Raw genomic sequence first — 21,551 nt, 5'->3', positions numbered from 1 at the left:
GTTTTCTCTTTCAGTTCATGCAGCTGTGCGGCATGTGTAATGTTCGACATTTTGATTAAAACAGTTTGTGCGGTTGAGGAAAACAGTAAGATGTATCTGAGCCTGGAGGGGTTTTAGCTCGCTAAATTGAAAGGTTTTCCTGAGCCTTATTTTCTGTACATGTGCCGCCTTCCTCTGGGTTTGAGTCATTTGTATTATTGTTTTTAATGTATGAATAATTGGTTCATCTCCTGGTGACACCCGAGTAATGACTAAGCAATCATTCAGTGCTACCACATTGTGATTTCACAATAGATTACATTTGACAACTTATAACATAAAGTTTCTGTTGTGATATCAATGCTGTGAACATTGCAAACCTCCAGGCCACAAAGCTGATATGGATTACTGTCAACGGAGTACTTACAGTTGACCCTGCACATACTGCAAAACTTGAACAGGAAAATATATCCAAATATCAACACATCACATTTTTTGTGTAACCCTTGAGGATATTTGAGTTGACATATATTTCCTTTAGTAGAGGTTTTGTCTTTAAATCACGCAAGGCTCTTGCACATGTGAGGATCAGATTAGTATGTTTTCCCAAGCTCGACATGTTTCTGGGAATTTTGTTCTAGGACCATCAAGGATGTTTTGGACCCCGTTTGCCTCAACCCATAAAGATGTTATTATGTAGAATGCACGGCACAACATGTTCACTGTTAAAGACATCTGTGTTGTAATGCAAGAGTTTTGCACCTGCAGCACTTCACAAAAACGCACTGAGAAATGAAACACACGGTGCCACTACCGAGAACCTTCCTTAAGTCTTTTAATGCCGGAGTCTTGCTGAGATTTATGACGTCGTTGTAAGTTTCAAGAGCACAGGACTGTTTGTAACGATCGCTTGAAGCCATGCAAGCCTTTGCAGAGGGGTTAATGTGTTCACCCCCATCACAACCCGTTTTTGTTTTACATGCAGAGTGACATGATTGACAACCCTGAACTCTCAATCCTTTAGGGTCAAGTTTTTCAAAGGGTTGTTTTTTGTTGTTTTGTGTTGTTTGATAAACAAGCAGACAGACAGATGGATGGATGGATGGATAGATAGACTGATAGGTGGATGGAAGTATGGATGGACAAATGGACAGGCGGACAGGTAGATGGATAGATGGATGGAAAGGTGGATTGATATGTGGATGGAAGTATGGATGGACAAATGGACAGGCGGACAGGGAGATGGATAGATGGATGGAAAGGTGGATTGATATGTGGATGGAAGTATGGATGGACAAATGGACAGGCGGACAGGGAGATGGATAGATGGATGGAAAGGTGGATTGATATGTGGATGGAAGTATGGATGGACAAATGGACAGGCGGACAGGGAGATGGATAGATGGATGGAAAGGTGGATTGATAGGTGGATGGAAGTATGAACGGACAGATGGGCAGGTAGATGGATGTATAGGTGGATGGAAATATAAATGGACAGATGGAGAGGTAGATGGGTAGATTTATAGATGGATGTATATGTGTATTTATAGGTTGATGGAAGTATGGATGGACAGATGGGCAAGTAGATAGATAGGTGGATGTATAGGTGGATTGATAGGTGGATGGAAGTATGGACGGACAGATGGGGAGATAGATGGATAGATGAATGGATAGGTGGATTGATAGGTGGATGAAAGTATGGACGGACAGATGGTCACATAGACGTGAAGATGCATAGATGGATGTATACGTGGATTGATAAGTGGATTGAAGTATGAACGGACAGATGGGCATGTAGATTGGTAGATGGATAGATGGATGCATAGGTGGAAGCGTAGGTGGGTGGGTGAGTGGGTGGATGGTTGGATGGGTAGGTAGATAGATAGGTAGATGGATGGGTGGATAGATAGATAGGTGGATGGGTGGGTGGGTGGTTGGATAGGTAGGTTGGTAGGTGGATGGGTGGGTGGGTGTTAGGGTGGATGGATAGATGGATGGATGGGTGGATTGGTGGATAGGTGGATGGATGGATAGATAGGAATACCAGTAAATTTTGACCTCGTGGGGACATTTGTGAGGTCCCATGAGGAAACAAGCTTATAAACCAAACAGAATGATGTTTATTGAAAAAGGAGAATGTTTTCTGTGATGGTTTGGGTTAGGGGAAGGGAATAGAATATACAGTTTGTACAATATAAAAACCATTATGTCTGGAATGTCCTCACAAAACATGGAAACCATGTGCTTGTTCGTGTGTGTTGTATTACATTGTGTTTTATAATGTGATGTTATGTGTTGGGCTGCACTATGTTTTGTTTTTGTGGATGCCTTTGTGTTGTGTTTTTTTTTTTTTTATTATTGTGTTCAGTGGCCTGTGGTAGTATTCACATTTATCACAGCATGATCAGTCTTGTACCACCGGCATCAGAAAAAGAAACAGGCATCAGTAGATAAGTGGACTTGTATCTGATCTCATATATCTCATGGAATTCCAGTCCGTCTCCCTGAAGAACACTTAAACCGTGAATGGAATTCCAAAGGAATTCTGCAACAGTGGCGAGACAGAGCATGTTAATTTAACATCAAAAGATCGGTTATTAAGTTTAAAGTGTGATGGGTTGTTTGGAATAAAAGGTAAATTAGGTTCATATTTTAAAAATAGGGGGAATTGGTTGTAATTGTAATAAAAAGATATAGAATATAGAAAATATTTGAAATATATTAGATTTTTGAATGGCTCTTTAAGGGGTGGGAAAAAAATAAGCTTTTGCTTCATCCCGCTCATTTTCGAACACATGAAAGTAAAAGAATATTTTGGTTTTTTTATGTGGTAATGCAATTACTGTATGTTCAATTATTGTATTTGCAATTACTGTATGTTCAATTATTGTATTTTCATATTTTATTTTATTTTATTGTATTTTTGTTATTTTTATTTTATATATATTTTTTTGTTGTTCGAAATAAAAATAAAAAAAGAAAGAAAGAAAGAAAGAACTGCTGGGAAATATATACATTGTGGTTCAAAAGTTCACGGTTTAAAATTAATTTAAAGCCTCTGAAAAGAGTTGAAGGATTTGATTGACCAATCTCCAACCAAGCAAGCATATCTGATAATATTGGAACGCTTCATTCATGCTGGTTTCATATGGATGAAGTTTTGCACAAACCTCACGCCAGCCAGTCATTAAATCACACAAAGGCTCAAATATATGAGTAATATTATTCATAATGGGTGGCAATTCAATTAAAGGGGAAAATGTGAAACAAACATTTCCCCCGTGATCTTAGACTTTTTAAGCTCATTGTTTTAAAATGATTCTGCTGGCCAAATGTAAACAGTGTTGTAAGTGCAGCAGTTATTTTGATAGAAAGACTGAATCATTCGACTTGTTTTACAGTCTTTTCTTTTGTCAAGACCTGTAAATATTACACAATTAAAACAGACACATAACATCTTGGAATCAAACTTTTATTATTTTATTATTAAGTTTAACCTTGTAGTAATGAAGTCATTTTGTAATTCAATCCAGAATTACTTCTAACTATTCAGTTTAACTCAAATCAATATTGATTTACACATTTAGTAAATAGCCGTGATCATTATCCATGATGCCCCCTCCAATGATTTGAAATCATTTTGGATTGATTTTTGTGATAATAATACGCCTTACATAATGCTTCTAGCTTTACCACCAAGGGAACATTGTCAGTTTAAGTCAACTTTAAAGTTTGTTTTGCGAGTCTAAAAGCACTGATGAACTTTGGAAGGGGTTTGCTGTATCTCAAATGTTTTCTGGATCTAAACATATCTCTATTGTTGGTGTGTTGAGAGGCGTGTAGGAGGTTTTTGTGGCAGAATCTGTGATTATGGTGCGTGAGTTCAGTGAAACAGCCCACTTATGAACGAGAATTGAGATAGATATGAGTGGGTAGAAGCTTCGCCTGGCTCGCATAAACTGCTCCAGGAAGCTTGACCCCTGGATGAAACATTATAAAAATATAGATCCAACTCTGAGGATTACTGAATCACTTCTACGCAGTTTTGCAGATTCCAACTAGTGCCTGAAACAAATCCCTTGATATGATTTAAAGTGTTCTTTATTCATAGACGCAGCCCACTCCCTACATGTCTTTTTTTCGCAGGTTCACTGATATCAGAATCATTAGTGCAAAATTGTAATATTTTTTGCTGACTGTTTAATAACAATAAAATATTAGGAGATATGCTTTGTTTTACAATTTTATAATTGTTAATAAAGTATTAGGGCAGTTTTGTCCTACTGAGGAAGTTTAGAGATTGGTGTTAGATAAACATCTCTAGAGACCCAACTATGTAATAATGATTGGTAAAACACTCATGTATTTAAAGGTGCACTTGGTAACTTTTAGAAGGATCTTATGACAGAAATGCAATAAAATATACATAACTATATTATCAGTGGTATACCTTACAAAATGGACTGTATTGTTTTTATTGCCTCGTGGTGCATTCACACCAGATGCGAATGAAGCGTTAAGCGCTAGTGATTTACATGTTAAAGGAATAGTTCACCCAAAAATGAAAATAATGTCATTAATGACTCACCCTCATGTCGTTCCAAACTCGTAAGACCTCAATTCATCTTGTGAACACAGTTTAAGATGTTTTAGATTTAGTTTGAGAGCTTGTTGACCCTTCATTGAAAATTTGGATGGTATACTGTCTATGTCCAGAAAGGTAATAAAAACATCATCAAAGTAGTCCATGTGCCATCAGTGGGTCGGTTAGAATGTGTTGAAGCATCGAAAATACATTTTGGTCCAAAAATTAAAAAAAATACGACTTTATTCAGCATAGTCTTCTCTTCCGCGTCTTTTGTAAAGCGCATACGCGAGACTAAAGTCACTTGACTGCAGTGACGCAGATGATGTATGACGTGGCTGACGTGTTATCTGGTGTGCCCCAGCTGTTTTTTTTTTGGGCTTCATAGTCTGAGGGAGACGCATGCTGTAAGTTTGAAAAACTTTGCAAACATGTCTGAGGATAACACGGCATACTCGTCACTGCAGTCACGTGACTTTAGTAAAAACATTTGGTAATGTTTTTGTTGCCTTTCTGGAGGTGGACAGTGAACCGTGCATAGATTTTCGGTGAAGGGTCGGCAAGCTCTCTGACTGGATATAGGGCATCTTGAACTGTGTTCCGAAGACGGACAAGGGTCTTGCGGGTTTGTAAAGGCATGAGGGTGAGTCATTAATGACATTATTTTCATTTTTGGGTGAACTATCCCTTTAAGTGAATGCAAAGATGCAATAGACATACTTTTTTGCGATTCACATGAATGAGGCAGCGCAAATTACGCAGTCCGTGCGAATTGATAATTTCAGGCGTTTGACGCGCATAACGTGTGATTTACGTGAAAGTTGAAAAATCTGATTTTTGCCAAATATTCATGCCGTGTTAACCAATCAGGGGCTTGCTCTAGTAGTGACATGATTACTACGTAGCAAGCTGAGGCAGAAATTTGAAAAAACAATGGAGGACAAAATCATTGTTGCTGTATGTGGACAGACACGTCTTTAATAAAAACAGGTATTAAAAGGATCTTACTTGGAAGAAAGTGAGTGAGAAGGTCGGACAATCCAGTAAATAGTAAAAAAAAATACATATACATATTGAGACTACAAGCTAGCTAAAACTGTCAAATTAAACATATTCGCATCTTAATTTACGCACGAATGACGCAAATTTCATGCACAAATGAAGCAAGTTCACTCAAAATTTTCAAACGTCCAACTTTGCACAAATAGCGTGCTTTATTCGCTTCATTCGCATCTGGTGTGAACACACAGTTAGAATGAGACTTTTTTCTTCATCGTGGGTTCCCTTATATGGAATTTGTAATTTTACGTCGCCATGTATAACAATGCCGGACAAACTACTCTATAGAGTGCATTTCGCCACTACGTTGTCTCAGACTGTAACTTGTTTGTCCTGCGGCAGCTACCGTAGCTTCTCTATGCGTTTCGAAAGGGAGGGGTGAGCTGTGGACTGAGCCATTGGTTGTAATTCGCAATCTCACCGCTAGATGGCACTAAAATCTGCGTCACGTCAGAGAGCATCCGGTGTCAGAATTCATTTATAACTGTAAGAGTGGAAGGGCAAGCTGAGTGACCAGACGATGGCAGAAGCCGCATGCTTCCTTATTTCTGTTATAATTTACATGTTTAATATAAGCGAGATTGTGGTTGTATTTTTCATTAAAGGTGACTTAGAATGATTGAACAGAGTATTTATCCTTGTTCTGTGATGTGACATGTAGACAAATTTTTTTCGTTTGGGTCTGTAATGCCTTAGAAGCTTCCTAAAAACCTCTCTCAGATAGCTCTATTAAGGTGGGGGATTTTAAACAAGTGGTTTTGCACCTATTTGGCTCCCCCTACTGGCTTAACTTGCAATCTCATTACTAATTGGCTGACTTTGCTGCCACTCAAAAAATGTAGCCAATTATTTTAAAGTGGAGGGGCAGTTAGATGCCTGTGATGTCATAAGCATCAGTTTTTCAGATTGGGCTGTTTTCTGGCTGACATTTCTAAAAGAGGAATTTCTATGAGACTGAGATGTTTAGCATGTTTAGCACGTTTTGTATGTTTGTGAATGTGGGTAGACTACCATTATTCAACAAAGACAAGGTAAAAATGTTTTTTCATTCTCTGTCCCCTTTAACAATAATAATAAACCCTTTATTCAAGCAGCGCTTTAAATGGAGAAAGAGATAAAGTTACTCAGCTTGGGACTGGTGGATTTCCGCCACTGGCTTAAGCACTTAGTTAAAACAGCTGTTGCACTCGCATTGCACGTGGATTCATAAGCGATTTATCGCAGTGTACGCAAACAGTTGCGTCTAATTCAAAAGTGAAAGTAAAATGCGCAGGTCTACTTGCGCATTTATAAGCCCCTCCCACCCGATGATACTGGTATCACCAGGTTTGTCACGCGCTGATTAACTGGTGGGAAAATTCTGTCACCTCAACAATCCTAGTCTTTAGAGAATTTGTTAGCACTTTTTACAGTATGTGGATGCTAGAGGACCTATATGTCTTGATTATAGTCAACCTCCCTAGATGGTCACTCCAGGTGCATATCGCTGCATCTATTGATTGAATGTTCACTAGAAGCGTTTCGTTTTGATGCAGGCAAATAAAAAGTTACACATAAGCGGACAGGACACATACACAAATTAAAATCTGCTTATCTTTGTTAACTAGATTTATGCCCTTTGGTACTTATTTATGGTCAAATGCGCACGTGCGGCATGCCTCAATGACGCTTTCCTTACGGTTTTAATAAAACACAGCCAACTACACCAAACAGATGTTGATTATTCATTACTTTTCCTTTAGTATGTTGCCACTATGTTCCTGTGAACAGCAAGTTCTTGACATACTGCTGAATAAAATCAATCCTGACATTAAAGACATCTGACGTTTATCCTCCACAGTCAAACAAGCATGAATTTAAGAATATATGGCAATGATGTTTAGTCTTGTCTGCCTTGTAACCTGCTAAAAAAGCCTCCAGTGCCTCTAGTGGGCACTTAAAAAAATGCAGCGATATGGAGAGGCAGAACTATGTAATTCCCAACGAGCCTGTGTAGCAGATGTGCGTGTGTCTCCTTTGTAATTTAAATATTTTTTTACCATAATGTTAGTCAAATTGATAAAAAAGTTACTTGCTTTTAATGAGTCATGTTGCACAACAAAATTTAATAAGCAGGGATTTTTTTAATGACTACTTCTTTGTTTTAGCTGGATATGTCCAGGTTTTTTCATCATATCATTAAAGGGTTGTGTTTCCGGCACTAGTAGCAATAGTAATATTGATCTTGCCCAGGCTGCCCTGCTATTTCTTTACGCATCCCATTTCTTAGCTTGTCGTAGTTTTAAAATGATGAGCGGTTTCTGATGTAGTTCGGCAAGCCACAGTTTCACAGCTATCACATCAGTAAACAGACTCCAGTATGCCAGCATAACCCATATCACAGCCACACAGTCAGAGCCGCCAACAGAAAAGTAAGACACCCATTCGGTGTGTAATGAAAGGGTTTGGTACAGCAGCCAGTTTGTGACATCGGCTCTATTCAGGGTATTGCTTTGTATTTCAGCATGTGTGGGCAGAGGTTGTGTGAAAGCATTTCAGTAAAACCTTCTGCTGTGATGCCCATTTACCCATATTCCTTTGCTCGCTCATCTCATTCATCACTAAGTGTTCTTCGCAGGTCAAGAGAGCATGCTGGTGTTTATCCGGTACGCCTGATGTTTTCAGCAGCACCAGACCCCGCACGCTGTCAGATTAGCAACATGCATTTCATTTCATTTTTTTAGTTGCTGCATTTGTCTCACAGCTTTTTAAGCATCTCACAGAATGAAATGTTTTTGAGATGGTGTGTCGGGGCCGGACGATATTGGCCAAGGTAATTTTGGGACAAAGTCAGAGTTTTTCCAAACTTGAACTTTGGAATGGTGCGAAATGCCAAATGTTTTTGCAGGAGCTTGCGTTTCCGGTCTGTTGCATTCACAGGCGTATGAATAGAAGTTAATGAAAAGTCTAGTGTGAACGCAGCATTAGTTGACATGTAGCTACAAAGTTCCTTACAGTCAGTTGAATGTCTGTTGAGGGATCATGACAATAAAGTGATATTAAGCAGACAGACAACTAATGCTGTAATGACTGAAGTAGTTGCATAGTTAGAACAATGCGGACTATTGAAATTATTATTGGCAGGGGCGTCATGCACCAGTTTTTTTTAAGGGGACACAGTGTGCACAGCTTACAAAAATTTGTGCATAAACAGACATTAAATGAAATATAGTGTTCAGTTTTTTCCTTGGCACTCCCGCTTACATTTCTAACAATCTGAACAAATCTGTCTTCATGCGAAAACCACCAAAATAAATGTGTTGACTTACTTTTATGTCAAATACTTAAATCTATGGCTGTCAAAAGATTAATCGTGATTTATCACATACAAATTGCATAATATGCACTCACCTAAAGGATTATTAGGAACACCTGTTCAATTTCTAATTAATGCAATTATCTAATCAACCAATCACATGGCAGGTGCTTCAATGCATTTAGGGGTGTGGTCCTGGTCAAGACAATCTCCTGAACTCCAAACTGAATGTCAGAATGGGAAAGAAAGGTGATTTAAGCAATTTTGAGGGTGGCACGGTTGTTGGTGCCAGACGGGCCGGTCTGTGTATTTCACAATCTGCTCAGTTACTGGGATTTTCACACACAACCATTTCTAGGGTTTACAAAGAATGGTGTGAAAAGGGAAAAAACATCCAGTATGCGACAGTCCTGTGGGCAAAAATGCCTTGTTGATGCTAGAGGTCAGAGAAGAATGGGCCGACTGATTCAAGCTGATAAAAGAGGAACTTTGACTGAAATGACCACTTGTTACAACCGAGGTATGCAGCAAAGCATTTGTGAAGCCACAACACGCACAACCTTGAGGCGGATGGCCTACAACAGCAGAAGACCCCACCGGGTACCACTCATCTCTCCAATACAAATAGGAAAAAGAGGCTACAATTTGCACGAGCTCATCAAAATTGGACAGTTGAAGACTAGAAAAATGTTGCCTGGTCTGATGAGTCTTGATTTCTGTTTAGACATTCAGATGGTAGAGTCAGAATTTGGCGTAAACAGAATGAGAACATGCATCCATCATGCCTTGTTACCATTGTGCAGGCTGTGTGGTGGTGGTGTAATGGTGTGGGGGATGTTTTCTTGGCACATTTTAGGCCACTTAATGCCAATTGGGCATAATTTAAATGCCACGGCCTACCTGAGCATTGTTTCTGACCATGTCCATCCTTGTATGACCACCATGTACCCATCCTCTGATGGCTACTTCCAGCAGGATAATGCACCATGTCACAAAGCTTGAATCATTTCAAATTGGTTTCTTGAACATGACAATGAGTTCACTGTACTAAAATGGCCCCCACAGTCACCAGATCTCAACCCAATAGAGCATTTTTGGGATGTGGTGCCCTGGATGTGCATCCCACAAATCTCCATCAACTGCAAGATGCTATCCTATCAATATGGGCCAACATTTCTAAAGAATGCTTTCAGCACCTTGTTGAATCAATGCCACATTGAATTAAGGCAGTTCTGAAGGCGAAAGGGGGTCAAACACAGTATTAGTATGGTGTTCCTAATAATCCTTTAGGTGAGTGTGCACTGTGTGTAATTATTTTTTATATATAAATACACATCTATATTTTTTATTTATTTTATTTATTTATATTTTGTATTATATAATTATATTTTTATATATAATAAATTATATACATAAATAAATAACATTTTCTTCGAAGTATGTGTGTATTTACATATACATAATAATTACACACAATACACACACACACATATATTATGGAAACACAAACTTTTATTTTGCATGCAATTAATCGTGTTTAATCTTTTGACAGCCCTACTTATATCAATTAATTCAATCAAAATAATGACATTGGCATCATATTTATATATATATAAAATAGCATTTTTTGTTTATATATTTTCTGTTTTTATGACTTGTTTAATTGTGCCATTAATGCATTTGCACAACAACTGCATTATGTTATAAAATTAATGTAATTTAAATCCATAAAGTATATAAACAATATAAAACAATTTAAAACTTTAAAAAAATATGTGCACGTTTAATGCATGTTTCTTTGATTTGGCTCAAAAAACTCAAAAAAAGTTGTGTCCTGTCTTAACTGTTTATAGCACGAGTGAATCCTGTGTTTGCCTTTATATACCACCCCAAACTGAGAATCATCATGTGCAGTCTTGACATACTCTAACCAGTCTGACCGCAAGTTGCCACCCAGATTTTATGAGAAGGTTCTCAGTTGCTTGGGAAGACTAGCGCTAAGGAACCGCCTCAGGAAAAACGTGATGATGTCTGGGCGCTCCCTCGACATTGTTCCACCGTGAGAGCCAGGATTTATATTTATACATCTCATTTAATTTCAATTCTCTTTTGCTACAGCGCTCTCATGGTGACATAACTCATCGTTACATCTGCTATAAGTCAGATAAGCGGCTCAATATTTAATATGTATCCCAGAGATATGTTTGGGTTTGATATGGGTCTCATGGGTGCAGATGATTCACATGCCCACCATCGCTCTTTCGTGAATCGACTGGCTGTGGGCTAATGTTACACGTGTTTATCAACACACAGGAGAGCACGCGCTGTTCATCATCTCGGCCTGCGCTGGCCTCATCGTCCCGATCTGAATTGCAAATTCGGTCGGTTAAAATCAATAGGCGCACAGATCCTGATTCACGCGTGTGGGTGTGTAATTGGAAAAAACATAAGGGCTGCTATTGCTTTTGACAGGTCATTTATCCCACTTTGGTTAATGGTAAGTGTGGCTGGCAGTAACGTGGCTTCAAAAGCGCGTCTCTGTTTTCTCTCGCACATTGTTTTTGCAGTATAAATGTTTTCTACCTTCTGCTGCACTGTTTACCAGCAAGGTGTATGCCTCGGACCGCACAGCCATGAGCTACGTTCATAAAACAATAATCACAACAAAGATGTTTAATATTTCATTGTTTGGATCGCTAGCAGATAATCGTTTAGTACAGTGCTTCACTAAAGATGCCACATAACAGAGGAGTTTTATTTACATTACATTTACGCATTTGGCAGATGCTTTCTTCCATCGTGACCGATACAGTAGCAATAAGCTCTGGAACGGATCCACAACAGATCCGCTCCGAAGCCAGCAGCTCCGGTCTGGATCCGTTGCGGATCCGCCCCGGGGCCCATTGCTATCAGCATGTTTATCAGTATTTAATCATTTCTGTGAACGTGTTGAGAGACATCATGACATTAGTTTGACTGATTATTATAATTTATTCTCTCCTGTGTAGGAATAATATTTCTAAATCTAAAATATGAGAAACTAATATTGAGAAAAATCACCTTTAAAGTTGTCTAAATGAAAATCTAGGCAAGACATATTACTAATGATAAATACATTTTTTTATATATTTTACGGTAGGAAATTCCCGAATATCTTCATGAATCTTTATTTAATATCCTAATGATTTTTTGCATAAAAGAAACATTTATAATTTTGATGCATACAATTTATTTCACATATTGTCTCAGTCGTCCCTTGTTTATGAATGATATTCAATGAGTGTCTTGTAAAATCCTGGTTGATTCCTCCTGAAGTCTTGTGACAGCTTCACTCATCATGACGCGAGACACATGAGTGAAATGCTGTCGCACAGCGAACAGACGTCTGACAGAGCTCAAATCTGTGTTAAACTCTATGTTGAGATGAATGAGATGAGGAGGTGCTCCATACGCCACAGGAGCTTTACAGACTGACATGTTTGCGTTGCATAAAAATGCTGTATGTTAGAAAACATCTCAGATCTGTCAGCTGGCAGAAAGAATCTGATTCAAGAAAGATTAAAATAGTCTGACATTAGTGACGGGAACCAAAAGAAATGTATACTGCTGTCTATACCAAATATGACCCTTTAAGGACAATTAAACAAAGTTGAACAGTTATGCTTCCTAATAGGTGATTTTTTTCAATGACTTTATCATACCCACATTAATATGTAGACGTTACTGTTTTGTGACATTTTATGTGGACTTCTGTGAAAGGTATAAAGACAGTTTATCATAAGTGCTAGAATTCCTCGTTTTATGTCTTTTATAAGACAGTGTTTATTACTCACATTTTAAAATTAAAGATTGAATTGCACTGATTCAGATTTTTTTGTCTTATGAAAGATGTGGTCTATATGGACATAATAATGAATTATAAAGACTCTTATTTATCCACCTGTTTCTTGACGTAAATGTGGGCGCCGCCATCTTTGAGCTTCCTGTTTATGACTTCCGGTGAGCCGCTAAAGCTAATGGTAGTCTATTGCGAAGGACACAAGGGTGCCATTTTGAATGGCTGTTTAATTATTATGAAAATCCAGGAAGACCGACATAATTTGTGCAGTTGGGGTTGCCATAATAGCTAATACAAATGCAGTAAATCTCTACAAAACATTTGTTTTAACCATAATCCATGCACAAAAACTGAATGTGTATGTGGCGCACGTGCACTCATGATCTGTATTTACAAATCCATCCAGTAAAATCTTTCATAGAAGTTAACAATAAATACAATAATTGATTAAAAACAACTATATAATGCTGATAAAACATGCTGATTTAGCTGATTTATTTATTCTGCTACTATATATTATTACAAAAATGTGATTACAGAACAGAATATATACGACATAATCTGCTAAGTTAATGTTTATAATAGTTTGTAATGTGTTTGCGGCTACTTTGGTTATGTTTTAAATTAAAAAGCAAATACTTTAAAAAGTAAGCAAATAATTTCATAAGCTCATGCACCTAGTGAATATGAAGCCATGTAATAATATTTTCATAAAACGAAAACAATACTCAATACATGTAGTAGTTTAATATGTTTATTATGGTATTTTCGAATAACTTACAATGTGTTGAATGACAATAATAATACTGACTATGGCGGACCGCGTGAAGCTCGACGTGTCACCATAAACAAGTCCATTAAAAATTGCCGTTTAAAAACATGAAGTCTTGGTAAATTGCATGTACAAACACTCAACAGACTTTCCCATTGTAAAGATACTGCTATGTCTCTGTGCTTTTATATTTGCGCATTGAAGACCCATCACCTCCGATCAACAACACGAAATGATTGAATATATCTTCATATATCAAGCCACTTCTTAATTTCATCCTCACACTGGTTCATATATGGCAGGTGTAGTAAATATTAAGTGTTTAAATCGTGTTTTAGGTGTGCTCCCACTACACTGTTTTTTACCGGCTGGCTATTGAACTAGAAATCTCGCACCGGAAAGGAAATCCGTCACATCACTTACTTCTGCGTTCGAGAAAAGGGTCGATATAAGATCCTTATACACTTACAAGGAAAACCTTAGCTGTTAACAGGAGGCACCTTTCCATCACCATGATTTTATGTGCATTTTGAAGTATCACATCAAAAACGAGTGATGGAAACAGCAAATTAAATCCTTTAATTTCCAAAAAAATGTACGCTCTATTGAGGTGGTTTTTGACTTATGCGAAAAAGAGTAAATGGGAGATTAAAATGCATTTGGCGAATAAATTCTGACATAGTGAACATTAAACACACATCGATGCAATGTCCTTGCTGTTAGTGCCTTCATCAAAAATGCTGCATTTCTTCTTATGTGCACAGCATTTATTTTAGCAATTACAAGCTGCACTGCTAATAAATAACTTGCCCCATCGTGACTACATGCAGTCTTGTCTCCATTTTCCAAGCGTGCCTTGTTTTATTTCTTGTTGGTTACTAGATTACCAATAACTTGATGGAAACGCACCTAATTTGCATTTGTTTGTTTTTCTATTTTTGCAAATTTTGAAACAAATTGATGTCTATTGAGGTGTAAGCAAATTTTAGTGTTGGCACCCTCCAAAGTTTTTTCCCCCACACAATTGTATTTGTGCCTGTAAATGAAAATTAATCAATCTAGTATAAATATGCAAGTAAATACTTATGAAGTTAAATTATGGAGTTATTTTAACTTTATTTTAAATTACATTTTCTTAACAGTGCTACTTTTGTTTGTAATAGTTGAATTAGTTCATTAGTTTTTCTTCAGTGCCCTAGTGTGTCGTCCCATGTGCTACTGCATACCCCATTTACGCGCCCCTGTGAACACCATAACGACATATGAAACATCAAACCTCAGTATGTTCATGAATCTGGCCACAATTTTAATTTCTTAAAACAAGTTTCTTTTGTAAAATGTTTGAAAGGAGAAAGAATTAGGCACAGCAAAAGAGTTATGAAAGTAATGCTGGAAATAACAATAAACAGACTCCTTCCAGTCAAACTAAAAGCATTGGAATCAGCATAACACCTGTAGATATTAAACGGTTAAGGCAAAGCATTTGTGTTTCCATGCCTGAAGCTCTGTGTTGTGGAGTATTATGTCAGTGGTGTGATGGTATCTTCACCAACACTGCTGTCAATGAGGAGACACCAGATCATCATGTCATTATCCTGCACAGATGCTTTCTCTCTCACTTACTATTTCATCGGCTTTCCTCCAAATCCTTCAGTTTCCCAGCAGCTCCTCACTGCACTGCAAAACATTGTTTCCTTAATCAGAAATGTCTGGCTTTCCAGGAAAAATATTTAAACATTAAACATAATTAAACATATTAAAAAACAAGACCGATTTACTTATTGTAATACTGTTGCTATCAGAGAACATATCTTGAATTATAGGTTTACATTTTTTAATACTGTTTTTTAACATAAACTTCAAATCATAAGATTTGTAAATGCATTAACTAACATCAACAGACAATGAACAATATAGTTTTCAGCATCCATTAATTCTTGTTAATGTAAGTTAACTCTTTCCCCGCCATTGACGAGTTATCATAGATTAGGGTTAGGGTTAGGGTTAATCATAGATTTGGTCCGAGCCTTTTTTGTCCCTCATCCGTAAGCGTAATTTGAATGCCACCACGCAGCTTGTTCAGACACCATATGTCATCGGCCCGTTCACGTGCCCTCCCGTCCCGTCTGTAAACAGAGGGAGAATGGCAAACTTTCCTGAATTGACAAACTGCACAGGAGCCACAAAACGAAAGGCATCTTAAAAAAAAACTGACTAGAGAGCAAAAACCCAAATTAACATTGGTAACTTTACTGCTTTACCACGAGATGCAAAAAGCTGCAGGAGGCAAAGGGTCTGAAAGGGTCGTTGCACTGTTTATTTTGGTAAGGTAGGTACGCGATATGTTTGTATTGAGATGGATTCAGATATTCTACTTTGATGAAACATTGTGTTGCTTATGAAATTTTGTTTCGTTTACGGATTAGCGTAACGATATAGTTACTACGTCTACACACCCGAAAGTAAACCAGTTGTTTATGTTGGTTATTTTGGTAATGTTATTCACTTTGTTCTGCAAAGTTTTCTCACTGGTGAATGAGACATGAAATGTGACTGTCTGATCTGTGCGTGTTCATGTGTTTTGAAAGAGGCGTGACTTTGGATGGCGATTTGACTTCAGGGTGAATTTGTGATTTCATTGCTAGTCGGCTACCGTTAGCATTTTTCAAAATTTGATAGCCTACTTTTAAGAGAAAGCAGTTCCTTGCCAATGACGAGTTTTTACGGCAATCCATATTTTCGCTATTATCCACTAGGTGGCACTCTTACTCAACTTATAAAAGATTTAAGCATCCACTGATCCAAAAAACAGTGTTTTGATCGTTTTGAATGTAATTGCATTTACAAAAATGCAATTATCTATTTTTGTAAGTATTTTTGGAGAAACCTATCAATATTTGAGAGGTTATAAAAAAAGAGAACAAATGAAGATAAGATGAATTTTTTTTGTTTGTTAGAAAGCAGAGGTTCTGTTCTTTTATTTGATATATTGTTTGTTTATATATTTATAGAACGAAAAATTCTGGAAGGCATTACATTTTTTTGAAAATCATAAAAAACGCTGGCGGTAAAAGAGTGAATGTCAATACAGTTATTTATGTTAGTTTATTACACCGCTTAATTTTATAAATGTATTAATAAATGCGGGAATAAACATGACCTAAGATTAATAAATGCTAAAGTCTTTTCCATTGTTAGTTCATGTTAGCTAATGCATTAATTGCAAATACAGCCTTATTGTAAAGTGTTACCAATGCTTTTTATAGGGTGATTAAATGGATGTTCTCCAAAACTTGCACTAATGTATCGTCTCCATTTTAATCATATGTAAGATTTATACCACAACTGAATTATGTAACATCTTCAGACACCGTGTCCAGCAATTTATATGCTCAATTGAAAGACGTTTACACATGTGGTATCAATAAGACACGGTCGGGAGCCAAACTGACAATGGACCAGGACTACTTGCAACTGATTGGTCTGATTTTGTTGAATAGAGAAAAGCGTATCAGGCTTTTAATCTGCATATCTCTTGTTGGGCTTGAAATTGATTCAAAAACTCATCTGCAGCTGTTTACAAAAGATTTGTCAGTCAAAAATAAATGTTTGGTTGTGTAACACTGACGATCTGGCCGACATCTGTGTCTAGCAGGTTGAAACGTCAGCAGACATCAGAAGATCCAGACAGGCCTTATATCAGTCTGTGAGAACAGAAAGAGACGCCAGTTATCTGATAAATGGACATAAGAATGCAGTGAACAATAACTGAGAATGATGAAATGTCAAAGTAAAAAAGAAAAACTAAATGAGCGTTCTTTAAAAATTCTCCTATTGTATTTCACAGAAGAAAGAAGGTTATGTGGGTTTAAAAGACACGAAAGTGCGTAAATGAAGACAGAATTGTATTGATGTATTGGATTAACCCTTTAATCCATTCTTTTATTCCCTTTGATTCCATCCAAATTGCACACATGAGATAATTAGGAGCACGTGTGAGCTGTTGTGAATGTATGATCTTGATTTAGGCTCTCATTAAATGGTCCTCGCCGCTCTTTCCCCATTGACTTGATTGAAGAGCGTTTGTGTAAAGCTCATTGGCCTTTAACGTTTTCCAGGCGTCTTTCTCTCTGTTTCTGGTGAAGCCCCTGCAGGCAGCGTTTCATCAGGTCATCAGCGGGGTAACAGGGTTGACGTTCAGCGTACGGCTGTTGTGAATGAGGGTAATAAAGTCGGTTTTCCGTTTTGTGTTTCCCTCAGATGGACCCTGTTCAGAAGGCTGTTTTACATCAATCGTTTGGTGTTCCTGCTTCTTCTAAAAAGAAATGTGCTTCATGCGGCGTTTGCCAGCTGAGATTTAACTCACAGGTGAGCATCCACACCTCACGGTACAGTAACACCATCAAATGATTTTGCCTAAGAAACAGGGCTGGCTAAAATATACACTGTTGATTTGCAAAGATTTTGCTGGCAATAAAAATACAAAGCAACATTATTGACATTGCAATGATAGTTCGGATGCACAACACACTGAGTGCGTTTGACGCGTTTTTCATTTTTTATCAGGCTTTTATGTTTAGGTTCAGTAATTTTACTTTAATTACAAAGAAGGTTATTAGTCAGTAATTGAAATGCCTTATTTTCCTAAATGTCACTTTTTAGTCTTTTGCTGCAAAACCCTGCACTCTTAAAACGGATGTTAGAAACAACACATCAGTGTTAGTTTAGGGACAACGCACTAAATGCGTTGTCAACACATCTCTGTGTTATTATTAGAATAACACAATTTTTAATACAACTTTATTTTAAAGGGACACTTCAACTCATTTTCCAGCTCCCCTAAACATTAGATTTTTATTGTTTTGGAATCCATTCAGCTGATCTCCGGGTCTGGCGCTACCACTTTTAGCATAGCTTAGCGTAAATCATTGAATCTGATTAGACCATTAGCATCCATTGTTGTTTTCGTCAACGATGACGATACCGAAATGATTTCGTTGACGCACCTTTTTTTATGACGCTAACGTGACGATGACTAGCTAAAAATGGCTCTAAGATGACGAAAGCATGACGAGACGCTTTTGCGTTTTCGTTGACGAGACGAGACGGGACAAAAATGATTATAAGTCTGACGTTCACAATGCATGTCATTTCTGCCTATTTTGCGTGAAATCTGTCTGTTTTTAGCTAAAAAGTATCACGCTTCCTACTCTTGTTTTGGGTACGCCCACCACCCAGCTGCCGCCATGTCGCGCACCAGATTTCACACAACACACCTGCGGCTGTGGCGAGTTCGAAGGACCGTGGTGGCAAGATGATTTATGGACATACTTTCAGTATAACTCATCAGAAAGAAAAATGCATATTGGGAGACGACGGTAAATACCACCAACCTCATGCGGCACCTGAAGGCTCATCACGCTAATATTTTTTTAAACGTAACTAACAAGTGACGCTGTTAACATATCATATACATTCAATTTTACTCGACAATCGGCTTGTGACACATTTCATGGTAAGCTTATGGTTTTACATGTATCTACTTGTCAAACCTTAGCCCATTTCCAATACTTTTTGTGGTGTATTTAAATAAGAAGGCAAGGCACGCGTTTCTCAACTTTGTAAGCAAGGTCTCAGTGTAACACACAAACTCAACATAAGGGTATATCAGGCTCAACGATTTGGTTATGACATGCGCAGAAGGCACACCGACTAAAACAACGGTAAGCCCTGAGGGACAACCTTAATGCACATTTTATTAACTTAAAAATTGACTTAAACTTGACTAAAACCTTTTTGCGTTTTCATCAACTAAAACTTGACTAAAACCTTTTTGTTTGTTCGGCGACTAAAACATGACTAAAACTATCTAAGTGACTAAAATGTGACTAAAACTAAAAAGCATTTTCGGCCAAAAGACTAAGACTAAAACTTAAAGGGCTGCCAAAAACAACACAGTTAGCATCGCGCTCAAAAATAACCAAAGAGTTTGGTTATTTTTCTATTTAAAACTTGACTCTTCTGTAGTTAAATCGTGTACTAAGAACGACAGAAAAATTAAAAGTTGTGATTTTCTAGGTCGATATGGCTAGGAACTATACTCTCATTCTGGCGTAATAATCAAGGACTTTATTGCAGTTCGATGAGTGTAGCAGGCGCAATATTACGCAGTGCCCAAAAATTGTCCCGTGGGGACTGTGTAATTAAGCACAATGCTAATGGTCTAATCAGTTTCAATAGATTGTGCTAAGCTATGCTAAAAGTGGTACCGCCAGACCCATATATCGGCTGAATAGATTTTTTAACTCTAGGGGAGCTGAAAAATAAGCTTACTCCATTTAACCTCAATTGTTACCACGACATATAATGTATTACAAGCATAACACAAAAAAATGTGTAAAAAATAAACACATCCTTGCTAAGAGTGTTTAAGTGCATTCAAGCTTTTTGGCAATGCAAACTCCACTTCAAATAAATATCCACTTCTTTGGACAAAACAAAGCAAACAAAGTAAAGTGTAAAGTGATTTTCAAAATCACTAAAGATGCAACTAGAAACAATGCAAATGATCAAAGTCAGAATTCAGATGGTAAAAATAAAGAAACTCAAGCACACATTAGGGGCCGCTATGATCCATTTGGCTGCCAAATTCGGGTTGTATTGTAACCAAGTTTGATTATGATTCATGGCAGTTTCAGATTTGTCTTTTGTGCACTTAGAGGATTTTGCTGAAAATCGTTGTGACGTTTGTTGTTTTTAGAAATATTCCATTCTCATTTAAAAAAATCAGATAATTTACCCCAATGTCATCCAAGATGTTTGTCTGTCTTTGTTCTGTCAAGAAGAAATCGAGTTTTTTGGGAAAAACATTCCAGGATTTTTTTCCATATAGTGGATCTCAACAGTTTACAGTTTCAATGCAGCTTTAAAGGTTTATTTTCGCCAAAAAAAAAAAAAATTTTAACCACAACTAGCCGTGTGATGCGCTAATGCCTTACATATTACGTTATCACGTTAAAAGGTCATGCATGACGTATGCAAAACTACCGCTCCAGTGTTTACAAGTGTGGAGAAAGAGGAGCGTTCAGACGTTGTTGTATGTGGAATGATACTAATAAATGTCTTTGTGGCAGTTTATTGTTGAAAATGGTCTGCAAGTGTGCGTTTCAAATATGTAACGCGCAGAGCTGGGTAGATTACTTATGAATTGTAATCCGTTACTGATTATGAATTATATGACAAAATTTGTAGTCTGTAATATAATCTCCTAGATTACACATCGTTGGTAACATAATCTGACTACTTTTGGATTACATTTAGATTACTTTTGACATCTTATTTGATTTCAAATAAATAAAGAGGGGAAAATATTCAATTTTATTTCACCAACAAGAGCCTTAAAGACTCATTTGTAAAGTGCAATGTACTGACAGTTAATACTTCACAATACTGACTCTGATTTACTTTTATCATAAACTTATTTTTTAAGGTTACAGGCCAAAAACAACAAATATACAATAATTTTATTTTATTTATTATTTTTGGTTAATTTTTACGTTTGTGTGATGCCAGTAAAAATTCTGGCATGGCAAGTTAAAAACTGAACCAATTTTTTTTTTCTTCCAGATCTGCTTTATTTTAAATAAAATAAGTAATACATAAAAATCAAACAGACATCAGTGGTTATATGTACATATAGATTAATTGTTTGTTGAAATTATTGCTAGGGACAATTCTGTGTTCCCTGGATATTGGTAGGGACATGTCCCTCGCGTCCCTACCCAAATTAACGCCTTTGCATCCAGTGATCAAACGGTGAGTGCTGCTCCATTTTGCATCTTGTACGTAAGCGGTAGGAAAGTTTATTATGAAAAATGTAAAAAAAAGAGAGATTTACAAAAATGTGAACATCACACTGCCATATTGTGAATAATATGTAATCATGTAATCCATAAAAAAGTAACAGTAGTCTGATTACGATTATTTTAAAATGTAGTTTAATCCAATTACAAGTACTTGATTT

At 37.1% G+C, this 21,551-nt stretch overlaps 1 protein-coding gene across 2 annotated transcripts in view; it reads left to right on the top strand.

Moving 5' to 3' along the window:
* znf385d (zinc finger protein 385D) overlaps positions 1-21,551 on the top strand; it is an 80,618-nt gene that overhangs the window by 20,956 nt on the left and 38,111 nt on the right. For both annotated transcript variants that reach the window (XM_055211386.2, XM_055211385.2), the window contains exon 3: positions 17,789-17,896. In XM_055211386.2, the coding sequence (XP_055067361.1) occupies positions 17,789-17,896 (108 nt within the window). The remainder of the gene's footprint in view (positions 1-17,788; positions 17,897-21,551) is intronic.

Source organism: Misgurnus anguillicaudatus, chromosome 10, assembly GCF_027580225.2.
Source record: "Misgurnus anguillicaudatus chromosome 10, ASM2758022v2, whole genome shotgun sequence".
In the NCBI taxonomy this organism is placed as follows: Eukaryota; Metazoa; Chordata; class Actinopteri; order Cypriniformes; family Cobitidae; genus Misgurnus; species Misgurnus anguillicaudatus.
This window is presented reverse-complemented; position numbering and strand designations above follow the sequence as displayed.